General features: G+C 39.5%; 1 protein-coding gene across 1 annotated transcript; it reads right to left on the bottom strand.

The window, feature by feature from the left end:
• Positions 1-3,452: 3,452 nt before the first annotated feature.
• On the bottom strand, positions 3,453-19,767 carry LOC131228697 (costars family protein). The gene is made up of 2 exons (XM_058224539.1): positions 19,617-19,767; positions 3,453-3,789 (listed from the first exon to the last, which is right to left on the bottom strand). The coding sequence occupies exons 1-2, from the start codon at positions 19,701-19,703 to the stop codon at positions 3,598-3,600; spliced, it is 279 nt and encodes a 92-aa protein (XP_058080522.1). The 5' UTR covers positions 19,704-19,767; the 3' UTR covers positions 3,453-3,597.
• Between the last annotated feature and the right edge of the window lie 398 nt (positions 19,768-20,165).

Raw genomic sequence — 20,165 nt, 5'->3', positions numbered from 1 at the left:
TGTGTCATGGTTTACATCTTTTATTTGTTTCTTTTGATTTTGATATTGTTGTTATGGTCGAGAAGGGATCATTCTCCTAACAAGTGTGGCCCACCTGAGTTTTAGATCAAACTTGATTCTTGATTCAAGAAGCGATGCACATGATGGATGGATTAAATCTCATTAAAACATCACAGTCGCCCCACAATCAATTTGTTCATTGAACTTATCCTATAAAGTTTTTTATTGGACCGGACCTCATTGTGGATATTTACATAACCTAACCCCCCCCCCCCCAAAAAAAAAAAAAAATGGAGTGAAACATGTTGTGCAGACTATGGCCGAAAAGTTAGCTGCAGCATTTGCTTCTTTGTATACACGATGAGTGCCCCAGATCTTAACATGCAACTATGGTTAGTTGGGAAGCTTATTTACTTAACAATCACTCAACTATAGTTAGTTGGGAAGCTTATTTACTTAACATTCACTCATCCCAAGTGAGTTCATTCAATTAGTGAGTCAATTCATTCAACGGCCTTGTTTTAATCGGTTGAATGTTGTATATTTTTATTTTTTTTCACACACACGCACACGCACCCCAACACACTCACGCTGTAGTGGGATATCACCACCTATGGATACTTGAACCCGTGACCAGGTGTTGAAACTCCTGAGAGTCTACCAACGGAGCAAGCGTAAGGATCCAAAAAATGTTGTGTATATATAGAATTCTACATAACTTGGAATCAGCTTTCAAAAAAAAAAGCTTCTTATATATGCGTCAATCATGGTCGTCTTGATGTATATGTATATTGTGATGCAGATTAGGTTAGATCATTTAGTAACCATTGTTTCACATTTGATTATTGCATGTTTGTTGGAAGCAAAAGTGTTTCATGGAAAACTAAAAGATGATCAGTGGTTGCCCCTTATCTGTTGAAATATAGTATTTGACTGGTGACACAATATGCTACCTGAAGAAAAACAGAAGCAATAAGATAAATAGAAATAAAGAAGAAAAAGATGTTAACACTCAATGGTTATTCCTCTTGCTTAATACATTTATTTATAAATTTTTACAATGGGAAAAAGCAAAGTCCACGAGGAAGAATGAGAAATAAATGTAGAAGGACAAGTAAGGGAGTAGAAGAAAGGGGAAGTAGAAGTAGAGTAGGAGAAGGTAAAATAGAGTTCATGTGAGTTCATCCACACGTGGGCACTTGAAGTCTTTAGTTATCACTACCTATGAGGGTAGTTCGCTTTAGTCACTTCTTCCATACATTTATAAAGGAGTTGTTTGGCAGCATGAAATTGGTGGTAACGGGCAATAATAAGTTATTAAAGCAACCATGAAGAGGGATGCCACCCCAGCTTCATTTTTCTTTTTCTTTTTTTCCAGGTCCATTGTAATGATTATATGAAATTCATTCCAACAGTTAGATGCAGATAAAATTTAGTACTCGAGATTTTAAAAAATCAGGCCCATCTTTGATTCAAGTGGGCCACATGAAAGGAAACAGTTTGGAGGGTAAGCGTTATTGTCTCCCTTTGTATGTCCCCACCTAAATCATATACCAGGCTGATTTTTGGGTTTTAATGGCAAAATGGGGTGACATACCAGATGATTGGAGTGGATTTTACATAAACATCACCATGAGCTATGCCTGAGAACTTTTTAGGCATGAATGGGCTCACCTTAGTTACTTTTGCACCAAAATAGAGTAATTTTGACTTTAATATTTGGTGGGCCTCATCATAGTGTTCAAGTAAAATCTACCCCAATCATTAAGTGTGTTGCCCCATTTTAGTCATATGGCCTAAAAATCAGCCCGGTTCATAGTTCAGGTGATCCATACGATAGGAAACACTTAGTAGAGGTATGCCCCACATACTGTTTCCAACCGTATGATCCACCTTAATCACGAACTGGGTTAATTTTTGGGCCCGATGGATAAAATGGAGTGACACACTTGATGATCGAGGTGAATTTTACATAAAAATATCACGATGGGCCATGTGTGTGTGTGTGTTTTTTTTTTTTTTGTCACCGACTTTTTGTATGGAAGTGACTCCAATTTGACTTTAAGAATTAGTGGGTCCTCTCACGATGTTTAAGTGAAACCTACCCCAGTTAATAGGTATGTCACCTGCCCAAAATCAGCCGAGTCCATGATTTAGGTGGGCCATACAACGAAACCGTTGGAAGTGGCTACATTTGCATTGCGCCACACACAACCAAGAATTCCAATACACATGAATTCCATGGTAATTGTGATTTTGGATTCCAATTCACACCAAATCCATGCTACCTACCTAGTCCCTCCTCCACATTCGCATTCTACTCACTCTCCCTATCAAGTTTGGGATGAGGAGGATGAAAACCATTTGCAAGAACCTCTCCAACATAATCATTTGCTCAAGCATGAGTATGAAGTCTATATGCAATTCTCTTGTGAATGAGAGGACAATTGGAATACAAGATCGGAAACAGTGTGAATAACAGCATCTCTGCTCACCTTTTTTTTTTTTCTAAAAATCTTCTGTTCTAGCATTTTTTTACTCTTTCAACCGTATTGATTAATCACACAAGTGTCACAGAAACGTGCAAAAGATGCAGGATAAGCACCAAAGTTGGACTCACTGCGAGAGTAGTCATCCACAATGGTGTGCAAAATTGGATGGTTTGGATTGCTTGGATGCCTGTCAATGGACCAGACTTGTGCAGGTTAACCTAGGCCCATATGTGGGGCCCACTCAAACAATAACAATAGAGATTCACGGAGAATTTTGCTAATTCAACTCTCATGGCTCCAAATCAGGCCAACCTAGCATACAGGTGGGAGATACATGCTGTCCACGAGGTGCCTATCATGAATAGAACATTGAATGTGGACCTGTGGCTACCTTTTCTTCAGCTGTCCATTTTTTTCTTGTCCGACCTGCTGAGTTGAATAACCTGACTCTTGAGCCAGGACTCATACATGATGGGCCACACCTGATGGATAGATTTGGTCATGCACATGCCTGCAGCAATAGCTCGTGTGCATGCAAGTCGAGTGACTGTGATCAGGTCGGGACAATAGCACTTAAAGTTGGTTTCAGAGGATGGAAATGCCGCTGGTTTTGCTCCAACCATCATATGAAAATTAGGAGTATGGCAACGAGTCCAACCCAGGCCAAGTTTCAAAGTGACCAGGCTCAAAACCTCAGAGTTGAGTTGAATCGGCCAAGTTTCAAATCGACTCAGCCGGTTTTAGAACTACAACACAGAGCCTTCTTCAAGCGAACCCTGTAAGCCAACATCCAAAGTTGGATTTTCTCATTATAGCTTCCAGGACCGAAAGGGGGGCAATGCTGTCTTTCAGTGCTTTAACAGCCCTTGGTTTCAGAGGACGGAAATGTTGTCAAGCTTTACTGTAAGGAACGGCAGTCTCACATTTCTTTCTCACGCATTCTCTCATTGAATTGAGAGATTCACAAATAGGCTTTTCTCTTACATTTGGTTCTCAAAATACAAGAAATATGCTGCTACTTTTGGTAGCAGAATAGCTGTTGAATAGAAGGGGAGTCTGTCTTCATAAAAGGTGCATGAGAAACAGCCACACCCAGATGGACTCCTTAGGCTGTGACCGCTGTTGCTGCTGCTGGCGGGGGCTTGAGGATTATTTCTACATTGTCATGAACTCCTTGAAGCAGCAGTTCACCGTCGTATGCTACAATCTTTCGCTTCTTAGCAGCTCTCAGGGTTCCAACCAGTGCTTCAAATATGTTGGCACACCTATCGTCATTGAAGAGGACACCGAATGTAACCTTCAAAATAAATAAAGAGATTATTGCCGCAAGCTCGAAAGAGTCTGGAAATTAAGTAGGGATTGTTGTTGCATGCATTCAAGTCAAATTAGTGAATTGGGTTTGGGTGGGGACCGCATAATCATCCAGCACAGACTTAGAGCACAGTTTTTGTTTCACTGCGACAGCCCCCCCTATATCTGCTTAAAGAACTTGTGGATGAAGGCAACAAGAAGTGGTTGGAAGCTGGGAAGGAGAGTGTAAAGGGAAAAAACACCAAATAAGATTTCAGCAATAAAGACTTCATACCAAGGTTTCACTCATTTTTAAGAGGATTGATGTAATAAAGCCGCTTGATGATGAGGATGGTGTACTGTAGGCAAGTTGCTTGATGCTGCATTGTATGCATGGCTTGTGTAACAGATTTCTACAGATGGTATTCAAGCGTACATAAAGATGTAATCTCTCCTTTCACACCCTAATGATATTTTATTAACCCTAACAAACATAAAGGAATGGGTGACCTGAGGGAGCACACAAACATACACCATTATAAATCCCAAACACTCAAAGGCACATACATACGCATGCAGTCTACTCTCTTATGGGTCATTCAATGGCCATGGTTGGGAGTGTAAATGGTTGAGGGCTAGTCTGGTCTGAGGAGAAAAAATGAATAGGCCTGGACCAAACAGTTCCAAATCCAGGCCTAACCAAACCCAGCCAGGCCAGTTTATGCCCCTAGCCATGATAGAAGTAGATCAAAGCCACACCCAGATTCCTTTATGGTCATTCAGTAGCCATGACAAGAAAGCTGGGAAGAACAATGTCTAGTTCTTGAGAGTCCTTGCTTTTGTTTCCTGAATCTGGCAAGATCTACTCGTGGCCTCCTGGCTTAAGAATGGGAGCATGAACTGCAGGAAACGAACTGTCTTTTATTTATCTATTTTTATATGACATTTTATTAAGCAAATTAAGCTGAGCAAATAGAATACCCAGTACAGCAGCCACTCCTTAGCTAAAATGTCGGCTTCAGAATCAGCCTCTTCCTGCATTAGTGAATGGAATGTTTTGCCTGGCAGCAAGAGACCCAATTTCATTAAAAATAAATCATGAATCCCATGGTTCCATTCCCACTTGTTTTGCCCAATTTATGACATTAGAGTCTTTTCTCGCTTGACATTCCAGCTAAAATATGAACGCCTTCCCTTTACATCATAGCTTCCACTATATGACCTCCATGACTTCTCCCTTCAAGTTTTGATAGTTGATCTCAAGTATCAACTCGTGTTTTTGTAAAACAATTGGACACTTGACATGTTCAAAACGAGTTTGGAAGAGGTAAAAAAATGCATTGACAGCAAAGGAAACACACAATAGCTATAGATCTCAAAACTACAGGTCCAATACCACTGCTATGAGCTAGTCTCAAAAGTCTGACGGCTGTCAGGAACAAAACTGATCATGAAGGACGAATGAAAATCAAATGGTAGTACTGCTAAATATCATCCTTTTTACAGACTGCAGTATATTATGCAACTACTCCGCACCATGTTTACATAAATTTTCGTACAGCAAGGCATGCAGAGCAGCCTCATAAAAACTGTTACAATCCCATGAGAGCATCTGTTCTTGAGGGAATATTAAAACCCAAGACCAAAAAAAAAAACCTCACTGGAGAGGATTGCCTAAGACCTACCATGAAGGATTAATTCAAGGTTTGAAATATTGGAATTTATCGTATTATGTCAAGAATATATAGCGACAAATTCACCTGGCAATTTGACAAGGCACTTGTGTCATGATCAGTGTTTTAAATAGCGGTAGCGTGATGCATAGCGCTCAGCCCTCTATAGCGTGTAGCGTAAATACGTAGCGTGTAGCGTAAGCTACACGATACTTCTATTTTTTAATTTAAAAATACGAAAAATATAATAAATAGTGAAAAAAAGGAAAAAATATATAAAAATGCCTAAACGATGATTCATTTTATTAATTATAAGCATGTTCAAAAAAGTTATTAGTTATCATTTATCAAAAGTCAATCCACATATATAAGCCAAATCAAATAATTATCACATCAACAACTTTCTAAGCAAACCACTTTAATTAATAATATCTAATTGAAACCAAAAGTCACAATTATGAAAAGAAATAAAAATCCCATAGGTTAAAAGTACTAAGTACAATACAAGTGTCAAGGGTTCGAGTATCCATAGGTGGTGAAATTCCACTAGCGTGAGTGTGTGGGGTGTCTGTGTGTGTGTAAAATAAAAAAAATTAAAAAATTAAAAAATTAAAAAAAAAAAAAAAAAAAAAAAGAAGAAGAAGAAGAAGAAGTGTCGCATTCCTCAACATTAGAAACAGAGAAAACGTGAAAAAAAATTTAAAAATAGTAAAAATAAATAAATTGTAGCTTATGCTACGGACGCTACACACTACATAGTTGTAGCGTACGCTATGACCCCTGTAGCGTATTTTATAGGGGATTTACGCTATTTGGGACGCTATGTAGTGCTATGGCCACGCTACGCTACGGGCACTATTTGAAACACTGGTCATGATGTGGATAAGTATCCCATCTTTATATTGTTTTCTATTATCTATAACTTACAATACAAATGCATAATATTTTAATGTATCACAATAAATCAACGATATTTAGAACCTTCAGTTCCAGCACCCGAAGTGGTTGTATTATTTACATGGCAACTGGCTCTAGTCCTCTTTGATCTTCCTTTGATCACAAGCCCATGAATCACATCTTGCATTAAAACATCCTAATAACTCCCTTGTCAAAGCCTGCCTAATGACAGCAATTACACAAAAATAGGTCCAATCAACTATTGGATCTGTCTGTTGGAGCTTGTTACGGATTACTAATGATTCTCAATAATCACTTTTGTTGGGCAATTCTAACCATCCCATCCATGGCTTGGAAAAAGTATGGCCACAAAAGCTAAGGCCAAATCAAGAATGTTGGATCGTCTTATTAGTGTGATTTTTGAATGGTAGCCCATGAAATGTATTCTGGGCTTTGCGTACACCTCAGATTGATTGATTGGGGTGTCCAAGTGACCTGATGCAATTACAAGCACTATAACTTATGGTGCTCTGAGAGCACTCAAGCATTTCTCATAATAAAATGGGTCTTGTTAACTGACACTGGATGGAACATAGGATTGAATATCCACATCAAAGTCTGGACAAAGACTACCCCTACTTTCTCCCCATTCTTCCCCACATCTCTTCCATTAAAATCGCTTTATACACCTTATTTAAAACCTCACCTCTCTTCCATGATGCTCTAATGGCTTATAAGCTCCAGGTACATCTCTCATATTGGATCAACAAATTCACTCACATCAGGATTTTGTCAATAGTTCTACCAGCACCATCACACTTTCCTAGGTCCAAATCCAGCACCACCACCTTGCTGACCTAGATAAACCCCACCAACCCATCAAAATCCTCCACCATTACCTCCTAATCTGCCATTGCCGCCTACACTACAGCTGAATCCTCTACCAGTGCCACCACTAGGCCCACCTGCAAGCCCACAATCATCCCAGCCGCCTGCAACACCCTCCCTCAAATCCCCCACCCGTACTGGCACTAGAGCCTCCAATTCCTGAGTTGTGGATAGTGTCTTGGCCATTTGGCCTGTTGACATGTCACATGTCACGTGAACATTAATTTCTTGCATTTCTTTTCCATCTAGTGGCCGCAACATGTGAAAGGCTTCTGTTATACATACAAAAAGGGCCACTGAGTCGTGTGACAAGCTTAGGTGCCTTGGGACGGCGTACCATGTGGCCAATAAGTGCTTTGAGGAACTCTGTCAGTATGACAACTAAGCGTTGGAACTTGGGATTGTTTGGTGGTCCGGTGTGGGGTGGCGCTGCATATGGGGTATCAAGTCAAAGGTCATTGTTGCATCAGTAGGTAAATGGGCTACCTTGCATGAGACTGTTAGCATTGGTGGTGTCTTTAGGCCTGACTTGATATGTAGATGATTCATGATGTAATGTGAGACTAGGGGTGTCAATGGGCCAAGCTCGGGCCTGCAAAATCAGATTTTTGAATAGGCCCAGCCCGACAGCCTGGCCCAAAATAGTTCAAAATCTGGGCCAATACCAACCCCGGGCCCAGCCCGTTGACAGCCCTATGTGACTGTTGCCTAAGGATATTATGCTAGTTTGGTGCTTTATCAAGACATGTGGACTGCCGAGTTGGAGACTCAGTTGGCTAGAAAACATAGAAAACAAATAACTGGGACATGCAATGTTGACTCTGGGCACCCCTGTTGATGGGGGCCTTGTGCAGCTGTCATGGGTGGCAGATGTTTGTGTGGGTTCTGAAAGTTAGGGTTGCTGGGTGGCATTGAGGTTAAATTTAGGGCATGGGCTTCTAATTTGGTGATGTCTTTAGGCCTGGCATGACATGTAGATGAGTCATGACATCCCAAAAACATAAAGGTCCTAGAATCACCCCCAATCCACTGGAAAACAAGACCAGTGTCTCCTTTGATTTTTAGTTTTGAAGGGGGGAGAGAAGAGAAGACGACGAGTAACCCTTTAATGCTAGGAGAGCTGCCTCATGCTAACTAAAATCCCCACTAGTGCCATAGAACGCAACCAGCATCCTTCTGTCAGTGTCTCTCAATACACTGCCCATCCTAGAAATCCACAGATTCACATATGAACAGCCATGTCACTATCTCTCAATCCACTGCCCATCCTGGAAATACAAAGTTTCACGAAAGGAAGATTTGGAGGCAGCTTCCATAGGCTCCTGCTTCCCGTAAAGTTCCAGCTGCAGAAAAGACATCCCTGTGATTCCAATCTACCAATAACCCATCCAATGATTAGGGATGTGATCCTACACTTCATCAAATCCACCGATACGTGCTTATTATCGGAAATTCTCACATTCCTATATTTCAAGAGGCCCCACATAATAGCATATGGAACCATAATCCATAGAATTATTCATTTTGTTTACAAATGACCAGAAAACCAACCACTTATTGATTCCATTGAGGGGCCCATTTAGGGCCCAATATATCCTGAATAATTCAAAGAAATGAACCCAGATTGCTCTAGCTACATCACAATGAATGAAAATGCAGTCCATTCATTCCTCATGTTCTCGGCATAAGATGAAACTATTGGGCTATAGAAATTGACCACCTATTGAAATTACCTACCAAAATCATTTTGTTAGTTGAAACAACCCATGCAAAAGCTTAGACTCTCGGCAGAACATGGGCTTTCCAGTCTTTTGCGTCTTTTGCATACAACGAACTAGTTCTACCAGAAGGGAAAATAACTCGGAAAAAATGATTTCATAGAAAAAGAGACCAGTTGACAATCGGTTCCAAATCTTTCTTTGAAGTTTGATTGTGCAAGGTGAAAGACTGCAGTTATTGTGGTCCAAAGGTGTGATTGAGTCATAGGATTGGCTGAATGCATTGAGCTGATCTTTAAGTTACGCGAGAGACATATTAAGGCTCAAAGTGCCAAGAAGTGGCTAAGTGGTCAGTTTGGCTCATGGTGCATGTGATTACCAGGTGAAGCTTCGAGGTTGGCTTGTGGCGTATGGTAAAGCTCACAAAGTGGGGCTTCTGTGGTGCACATACAGCACCAACAAGGCTTAAGGTCACCGAACTATTGGATCTACATATTCGAGCTCAGTAGCGAAAGAACTTAAATAGCATTTTCAAAGTGCGACTCACTTAGGGAGCAAAACTGATACGACTTACTCTGACTCATCTGCAATGGTCAAGTCTCTATCCCCTTTTGGTCCATATCAGTCTGGTGACTTATTTTCGCTGCAGATCAAAACTGGCATAACTCAGACAAAACCGGGATTGTACTAAACAATATCTTAAACCATGCCATGGAGGGTACTAGTGTTATGGGACTCAGATGTGAATCATGGTGTGCATTAGAGGTGTGGAACACCATGGCAGTTCCAGTTGGATTGCCACTTGGCAGGCAAATCAAGTGCCCAGGTTGTCAGCATGGTTAGGATCAACTGGACTTTGCAATAAGATGAGGCTTCTGGATGGGTATTATGTCAAGGTGCCAGACTACTAGGTGACACTTGGCAGGAAAATCAAGTGTTCAGGTTGTCAGCATAGGGTTGTGCACATGGGCAACTGGACTTCACAATAAGACGAGGCTTCTACATGGGTATTACGTCAACATGCCAGACTACTAGGTGACACTAGGCTTTCTCACAGGAAGCAGCAGAACATGATAAAAACTCTCGAAATGCATTGTGTTTGAATAAGGAAGAGATCCAATACCTTTGAAAGTCGGAGGAATGGAATATTCATGCCATCATATTGTATACTGTACATGTAGCGCATGTGTATGATGATCCAAACCGTGATCATGCAGGTTCCACCATTAATTAACAAAAGATTGCCTCAGCATCCTAACCATCTAATAAATGAACTTCTACCCGCTAAATGCAATCCATAGCCAAATCTTGTCTTTTATTCTCCATTTGTATGTCACAGATTAAGGGATTAGCATCATCCAAACAGTATGATTTTTTGGTTTTTGTCTCATTCATAATGGACAGCAAGAATGACAGGTCCCAATCACATCCAATATGCCACATGTGCAGCAATGATATGTCCCAACTCTTAGCTCCCCTACATCCAGAGGCTCTTGGATCTGCTCTTGTTTTAATCACATCAACCATAATTCTATTCTTCAAATCATCCTCATATAATCCTTATCCCAACTGATTGGGGCCGGCTACATGAATCCTTTTTCCACAAAATGTCATATTGTTCGGATTCATGCTGGAAGTTTTGGCATGTGTTTGACGCTGGCTACCAAACTGGTGCAACCCTCCTCCTTTATCCAGGCTGGTGAATAGCAATGAGAGCATAAAACTCCCACAGGGCAATGTAATAGACTATTACATAGATTGAGTACAATCAAGCGCCATCTAATAGTCTATTACATAGGTTGATTATAATCAACAAGTTACAATCCTATTCTTCAAGTACTCGGAAAAGAAAAAGGGCCCAAGCTGCCGAACTGAAATACAACTGAGAAGTTGAGATTCAATCCCAAAATACAAAAAATTCATCTGATCTCCCACAACATTTTCCAAGGGTTTTGTTTGAAACGTAAGCTGATTCTTGCAAACCCCAAATTCCTTGTGATGTAAATGAATAACAAAACTGTCAAAATGCAGTATGAAGAGATTTACGCACAGAATAAAGAAGATCAGGGCCAATATCTGACAAATAGTTCCCTGCTAATGATACCCATTTCCAGACTCACAGCAAACACGCAAGAGTATGCCGTTCATCAGGCAGGCCCCACTTTTGGACATGTCTATCCCAGAAATCAGGCTGGTTTTCTTGTCAAAGTGGACCACACATGTACAAAAAATGACAAACGATCAAAAGATTTGCTAAGAGCCTAAAGGAAAAGAAACTCTCAGAAGAAGCGGAAAACAAAAACACACTTAAACATAGGCTTAAGGAACGTTACAATGTCACTATTTTTAAGCATTAAAGTGATATTCACACCCTACTGATATTTAAAACGGTTTTCATTTGCCTCCAGGATACAGTAAGCCTCATCTCCTGAACTAGAGAAAGGTGGGCTTTAGGCTGCAAAACCAAAAACCACAACCCGAACACACTCCTGTAGTGTTCCCCCTTAACTTCTTTATTTTTCACAATTTACACCTCAACTTCTTTAATTTTTGCAATTTACTCCCCCGATTTCTGTAATTGCTGCAGATTTTTTTCAAAACTACTCAAAACAAGAAAAAGTTGGGGAGAAAAGATTGTGAACTGTGGAATGACCCAAAGTTGGAATTTATAGACATAGAAGGGACACTTGGAGTCCCTTTCATGAAAAGGTGCATGCCCATTCATAGTGTCTTTTCATTTAATTGCAACCTTCCACCACCATTTGAATTCAAAATTCATGAAAATGCACCATAGACATTCACTAAGAGTTGCCAATAATCACAACCAAGAGACACAAAAAACCACTTATTTTAAAAACACAGCAAGACTCATTCGAATAACACCATTTGATGGCTTGAATATGTTTTGATTGCAATCGAGGGTGCATCTCTTCCCCACATCACTAAACTAGGACCATGTCTTTACTAAAAATCCTCCTACACCACGTTCCAACAATGATACGACAAAAAAGGGTTTTTTTTTTTTTTTTTTTTTAATGACAAGATTAAGAGCATAACGACTACCTATACAAGGGCCATATCTTCAACGCCCTATCCGACTCGTACATCGTATACTGCCAAAAAAAGATTGCTAAAGAATTGTGAGAGGCTCTGCGAGCTAAGTACTTATCAGAAGATGATTGCAACAAAAAATTCCTTGTAAGTCAATGTTAGGAATTTAAGATGTTAGATAAAAGACATGTCCTTAATCAAGTTCATATGTTATAGGTTATCATCCAACAAATTACTACCAATGGCACTAATCTCGACGAATCCTTTCAAATATCCACCATTATAACCAAACTACCACCTAGTTGGAAGGAAACTAGGAAATCTATAAAATAGAGAAATGAGAAAACGTCTTTAGAGGATCTCCCGAAGTTTCTTCGAATTGAAGAGTCTAAGCTCCATGACAAAAAGGAAGAACAACACAAGATCCTAGGTAAAGCTAACCTAATCAAGAATAGTGTAAATCAGGAATCCAATAGCCACCTTTCAAAAAGGATGATCGACTCAATCCCAATAACCAAAGGTTTTTTAAAAACGCATCCAAGAAGGGTCTATGCTTCCACAAAATCTCGGTCTACTTGAAGAAAGACTTCCGAAAACACAAAAAGAAAATGCAAATCAATGTGGTAGAAGACATGAATCTAGCAATAGCCAAGGTGTTCCGTAACGGTAACAGTGGCCGTAACGGCCACCACCATTACCGTTATGATACGGGCCGTAACGGCCGTTACAGCCCCCGTATCGGCCGTTACGGCCATTTTTATTTTTATTTTTGAAAAATGTTCTTCCTGGGCCGTTACAGGCCGTTATGGCGCGTTTTTCTGTAATGGCTGTTACGGCCATTTTGACCCCGTAACGCGTAACAGTTATGACCGTTACCGTTACATAACGGCCGTTACAGCCATTATGTAACCGATTTGGAATACCATGGCAACAGCCGTCTCTGAGGTGAACATGGTAGATGAGGATGCCGACTAATAGGCAAACTCTAGTCCTACCAAACATGTTTGTAAAAATCACAACGTGTTCAATTCTTACGAGATAGTGAGGGATGACCAACAACTATATATGGAAAACGCCTCAAGAACAAAGGTTGTAGAAAAAGGGAAAGTAATGCTTAAGCTAACTTTCTGAAAAGTCCTTACTCTAAGTGCTATGTTGCATGTACCGGATATCAGGAGGAATCTTATCTCTACTAGTCTACCAAGTTTGACTTCATACTCCTCTTTGAATCCAATAAGTTGATTTTGTCTAGTAATGGGGTATATGTGAGGATAATTGAATGTTCAAGTTAAACATAATAAATGAAAATTCTTCTTCTATTTATATGGTTAATTCAAATGATTTTTGGTATACTAGACTAGGAAATGTTAGTTATCGCAGTATGGATAATATGTCTAGTCTTAATCTAATTCTTAAGTATACAAAACCTAATAATAAATGCAACATATGTGTACAATCGAGAATAACTAGGAAACATTTTCCTAAGGTATAAAAATAATCACAAATCTTAGGCCTAATTCATAGTGATTAGTGACATGTGAAATAAATGATATAATAACAAGACGAGAAAAGAGATATTCCATAACCTTTGTAAATGATTTTACTCGAAATAAATAAAGATAACGTACTAGAAAAGTTCAAGATATACAAGGCAAATGTAGAGAACTAGTTAGACCAAAAGCTTAAAAATCTTATAGTTAGATAAAGGAAGAAATTATCTATCTTTTGAATTCTTGGAGTTTTACGAAACTCATGGTATCATTCAACAAGTCAAAGCTTGTTATTCACTACAACAAAATGGGAGTACTATAATGCAAAAATAGGTCTCTTAAAGACATGGCAAACTCTACATGAAATAATGTAGGTCTACGTTTAAAGTTTTGGGGAGAAGTCCTATTAACCACTTTTCGTATCTTAAATATGATACCTTATTCTAAGACCCATAAGACTTTTTAAAAAAAGAGGTAAAGACCCGAAAGACTCCATACGAAGTATGGACGAATAAGACTCCAAACCTCTCATACTTCAAGGTATGGGATTGAGGAACCTAAATTAGACTTATCGACCCTAAAAGACCCAATATATGGTGATGTGGGCCCATGACCCACCGCAAGGCCCAACTTATGCTGATTTTAGACTATCCATCTATAAAATGGCCTAAACATCAACATTTGTAATTTCTTATGTGTGGAAAATATGAGGGCTGATTTAAAGATGTGATTAAAAATATGGGGGGATGTGATTGAAGATATAGGGGCCAATTTTATTTTTGATTTTTATTTTTTTAAACGTAACGATGAAAATGCATTAAAGAAAAAACAAAGTACAGAACAACTGCTGAGATAGCAGCCACAAAGCAGGACTAGGAACCTAAAAAAGAGAGATTATAATCTTTTAAACCCATTACATTCGAGACCCACTCTAAGATCAACGATTTGGCTAAGGATCCCACTGATTTAGTCGTAGCCTGAGAATCATTGAAAACTCTCTCGTTCCTTTCCTTCCACACTGCCCACCATATTGCAATGATCGCCATTCTCCAAATTCTGGTTTTCACTTTACCAATCTTATGGCCCTGCCACGCTGCTAGCAAGGACGCAGCTGAATTTGGAAAACAACCAACAAAATTGAATCTAGAGCAAAAGTCCCACAGAATTTGGGAGATAAAGGGGCAATGGACCATAAGATGGTCAACAGTCTCTTCATTGCGAATGCAACACCGGCATATATTAACAATCTGCATTCCACGCTTCCTAAGATTATCAATCGTGAGGATCCGGTTCATAGCAGCTAACCAACCAAAACAAATGAATTTGGGAGGGGCTGCATTTTTCCAAATAAAAGGGGAGGTCTGAAGCGCGGAGGAAGAGATGGGAGACATGCTAGCATATAAGGATTTCACCGTAAATTTACCCGACCTATGACGATTCCATATCAGCTTGTCGGGAGAGGAAGGATCCAAAGAGACAGAAGATAAACATTGGAGCATATCAACATATTCGACCACCTCTTGATCTCGCAAATTTCTGACACAAATGATTTCCCAAACCCCACTCGAACCCGAGTAGGAAAAATTGCTTGCACTTTTAAATATGTGATTGAAGATTTAGAGGTTTGTTTTCTACATTTACTTTCGATATTATTAGGCTTTTACCATCTTAGATATATTACATTGATTTGAAATCAATCTAATAGTTGATAAATTCATTAGGCTTACCAAGAATCCAAGTTCAGATCATTGGAATGTTATTTCTAAAGTACTTAGATACTTGAAAAAAATGATTAACTATGGCTTGCACTTTTCTAATTACCTCAGTCTACTTGAAGAGTATAGTGATGTAAGTTGGATAATTAATTTTGATGAATCCATGTTTACTAATGGATGCATTTTTACACTTAGAGGAGACATCATTTCTTAAGGATCCAAGAAGCATAATCTCTCATTCTACCTTGGAATTTGGATGCATAGCTTTGGTGGCTAACAATAGAGAGGTGTGAAACTTGTTACTAGAAATATCGTTATTGGCAAGGCCTTTGACACCTATCTCTATCTACTGTGACAGGGAAGCTGCATTGTCAAAGGTTATACAAGACGTATAATGGAAAATCAAAACATATTAGTCTAAGGCACAGTTTTGTGCGACAGCTACTTGGTGATGACGTTATAATGCGGTTCATCCATAATCTAACAAATTCGTTCGCTAAGGGCCTGTTTGGGCACGTGGTTTTCAGCGTATTAGACAGGATTAGGTCGGATAGGATTGTCAAATCCCTCCTACCCTACCCCTCTTCCTATTTGGGCGGCTTCGTCAGTGGGACGTCTTCCGTCCTTTGATGGATACGTGGGAGATTTGGAGGGATTGCGAAATCCCTCCTTGGATTCGTCGCCGGCTCTCTCACATCGAGCCCATCCCTCTGCATTTCGTAGTCCTTGGTACGGACCACGGATGGGATTTTTCAATCCCTCGCGCTGGCGAGAGAGAGGGCATGGCGGGAGAGATCATAGCCGAGAGGTTTTCATGCGTGAATACGATGTTATATATGTGGATGCATGTTGGTCGCTGAGCTTATTGCGTAGAGAGGTGTTGCAAGGGCAAGCTACCGGAGAAGTGAAGCTGAGGTAGGTTTTCCCAAAATCACTTTCCCGATTCTGTTTGCTCTTGTACGAGGGAGGGTTAGATAGAAAATGCATCCAAGAGCCTTGATCTCCCCCAAATAATCACCGGCCAACAGGGCCTCTGAGATCATTGTCTCAGGGTTGTCTCCCATCTATTCCGGACTTCTCGTCAGGCCCCAATAGGCGCATGTTGTAGGTGATCAGGTACCGAGGATGAAAATCGTCTATATGGCCCTCTCACGAAAGTGGTTTGTGAGAACGATCTTAATCATTTGTTTTCTTGGTTTGCATGGCAGAGTTGTGGCCGTCAGGACCTCGACGTTGTGGTGTTCACCTACTTTGCAGTCCAGGTACCTCATACCAACCATCTTCATTGCTGAAAGTAAGTCATGCATTGATATTTTCCATACCCTGTTTATCTATTTCCTGAGGTTTCCATAAAATGGATGGTATAACAACGTCCTGTTTCATAACTCGAGGTCTTTAAGTTTTTTATGCTTTTTCATAAATATATAGAAGACATGCCCGTACATGATTCACATTCATTTTGGTCCAAATTTCTAAGGTGAAATCTGGGTATACAAATTCCAATGGGTTTCAATTTGTTCAGCGTTTTCATGGTTCCTAGACCACACATGTGCCACATTTCTGTTTTGATCTGAACCGTACATTCTGTGCGCTAGGCGTTGATTATCTTACCCATTGACAAAATTTTGATCTGAATGGAATATATTAAACATCTCTTAAGTGGTTTTTCTTCAATTAACGGGAGCCGACAATTTTATTTATTGGGTTAGATGATGCAAACATTGTAATTTTTTAGAATGGCTGGAAGTTTTAAATTGATGGTTTGGATTCTTTTCATGTTTACCACGTATTCGTACTGACGTGTGGTGGTGTGAGGAAGTGAGGTGTTGCCTCAAGATATTGGCAATTTACTGTTGAATTTTTCGTTTATTTATTAACGGGTTAGATGAAGCTAATAGTTTACCAGTGATGTGGTGAGTTATCCTGCTATCCGGACCATTGAGGTTGTGGCCACGTGATGGTTGGAGCATATGCATCTTGATCGAGTAGTTGTAACAGTTGAACTAATAGTTGAATTCCAATGGAAAAATCACACGGTTATTATAGATTTTCAAGTGTAAATTTTCGTTTATGAGATTTCCTCATTAGGCCAGTAATTTGAATGGTCTAGATTGATGTACTGTTATGCAATGTGTGTTGAAATAGCCCGTCCTTAACCAAAGAGTTGGTAGACTAGGCATGGTGGGGCCTAGTACACATGTCATACATGACACTTGGACCTGGAGGCGAGTTCCTGCGCAAGCCTTTCACACTCAGATGCCTCCCAAACATCCGACACATGGGTACTTGCGGTGTGTGGTTGCAATCCAATGGTTACCCAAACAACTGTTGTTGGTGGGATGGTTGCAATCCCACAACGCCCAAACGGATGACGTGCGGCGTATGGGATTGGTGTCTACCCCCAAAGCGCCCAACCATCCACTGACGGCAATAAATGCACATGCGGCGGTAATTCCATACGTCTCAATACACCCAAAGCCATCCGGCCAAACAAGGCCTAAGGGATTGGTAAAGGATATTGTTTGTAAAACATCAAGAGGAATAGGACTTAAGCCAATTTTATAGACACCATACAAGGAAAACCCAACCTGAGTTAATATGTTTAAATGCTAAATAGGCCAAGTACCTCACAAGAAGTGACTAAAGCAACACTATACATTTTATTATCTGTCTCATTCCCGGATGTATGTACAATGCTAGATACCTGTAACAATTAAAAGGAGGATAGACATTTCCTCTTAATGAGTTTTTTCAATGGTGTTATAGTTACAGGAGCATTTATAAGAACCCACCTATATGAGTAATGGAAAAGGGGTCGCTTCCTGGTGTTTAAGAGGTTTGATTGCTCTCATGAATACAAGATTGAGCACAAGGTTGTTAACGTGCTACCAATTTCAAAACACACTGCAACTGAAAATGTGTGTGACATCTGATTGTTTCACATAGAACACTTAATTTAAAATAATCGTCAGTAAGGATTCTGATGCAACTTTAATGTCTTTATACTAAGCGAAGATTCAAGTTCACAAGATATCTTCTCCTTTATACATTATATTCGTTACATACCCCGACCTCTTTATTTTGAAAAATAATGGGGGATTGTTGTGTTATTGTTTTCTCTTTCAGAATAAATGGATTTTCGTTGTCTCTTGGTTATAATTGTTGGTAATTCTTAGTAAATAGCTATGGTGCCTTTTGATGGACTTTGGATTCAAATGGTGATGGAAATTGCAAGTAATGAAAAGACACTATAAAAGGACATGTCTTTTCATGAAAGGGACTCAAAGTGTCCTTTCTATGCCTATAAATTCCATAATTGGATCATTCCATGAAACAACAATCTCCTCTCTCTATCTTCTTCTCTACCATTTTCTTGTCTTGAGTTGTCTTAAAAAAATCTACAGAAATTTTAGAAATCAGGGGCATAAATTGTAGAAAGTAAAAGTTAGGATCTAAATTGTGAAAAATAAAGAAGTCAGGGATGATTGCTGTAAAAGTGTGTTCAAGATGGGGTTTTCAGTTTTGATACATGCTGCAAAAGTGTGTTCAAGATGGGATTTCAGTTTTGTAGGCCAAAACCCACATTTCTCCAGCTAACAAGAGGAGGTTTATTGTATCCTGAAGGTGGATTTGCAGCAACCCTCTTGCAAACCAGTTTAAACATCAATAGGCTGCAAATATCACAAAGATAGCGAACACTGTAACCCGTTGTAAGCTTATCTTTAAGTGTGTGCTTTGTTTTCCCCTCTTTCATATCCGTCTTCTCCTTCACAACTTACACTCAACAAAGGCATATGACGTCTATTGAGTAGACATGCCTGATCGTGTTCAAGGGGATCTGTGTAGCTGGATCTGCCTAATGAACGGTCCAGATCTCAAATGCCTGCACCTCTGACTCCCAACATGTGACCTCTATTGACTGTACTCGTACAACAAATGTAGATTAATCAATAATCATAGATCATGCATTTAAAAACCAACAAATCTGAATTATAAAAACAGTGATGTAATCCGATCTACGTGAAAAAAACAAAAAAACAACCACTGGCTACCATTATCCGAATGAATTACGATCTGAATTTCCTGTTAAATAGTTCCGATGATTAAGGATGCGTTTGGTTGCACCAAAATCATGAAATTTCACAATATTCTGCACCTAATTAGACTGATTAATCATAGAACTTCATAATGTTTGGCGCAACCAAACGTGCCCAAAAATACAGGGCGCAAATGCATGTTTAGTTGATAAAATATCTGAATTTGGGAATCGAGAAAAACCCATCAAAATTCCACCTGAAAGAGCTGAAAATTACACAGATTATCGGTAAATACATGTGGAAATAGATATAATGAAGTATTATTTTTTAAGTGAGGTTTTTGGGGAGGAAAAAGAAATCAATACCTTGTAAGAGCCATCTTGTTGGATCTGACCCAATCGCTTGATTTCTTCCTTGAGTTTTTCTACTTCTTCTTCTACATTCATTGCCATATCTCTCTCCCTCTCTCTCCCTCCCTCCAAACATATATAAGCCGAGATCTAAGTAGAGGGTTTTTTTCATGAGAAAAATGATCAGATGTGGCAGCTGTATCAGATTTCTTCTACAGCCTTTTTTCCCTGAACGTTTTCACGTATGTATAATATCCTATCCGTTCAAAATGTGTATAATATCACGATGATCACCATTGTTAAAAATCATGAAGATCCACTAACTTGGTGGGCCACACCAGTATACTAATCCGTAACGTTGTTCATTATTTTTTGGGATGTTGTCTCTCGTTAGATAATCATATCATCCTGATTTTCATACTATATGGTCACTATTCTCTTACCCACCCTTTTCATGGATTGGATATTCTACCCACATGAAATTTTGCAGGAAAAAAAGGATGTACTGAAACTTCTGATACAGCCGCTGATACCTCTTTTTATTATTATTTTTTTCTACGAGAA

The sequence above is a fragment of the Magnolia sinica genome, chromosome 16 (genome assembly GCF_029962835.1).
Source record: "Magnolia sinica isolate HGM2019 chromosome 16, MsV1, whole genome shotgun sequence".
NCBI classification, from domain to species: domain Eukaryota; kingdom Viridiplantae; phylum Streptophyta; class Magnoliopsida; order Magnoliales; family Magnoliaceae; genus Magnolia; species Magnolia sinica.
The sequence above is the reverse complement of the archived record's forward strand: the minus strand, read 5'-3'. Positions and strand labels throughout refer to the sequence as shown.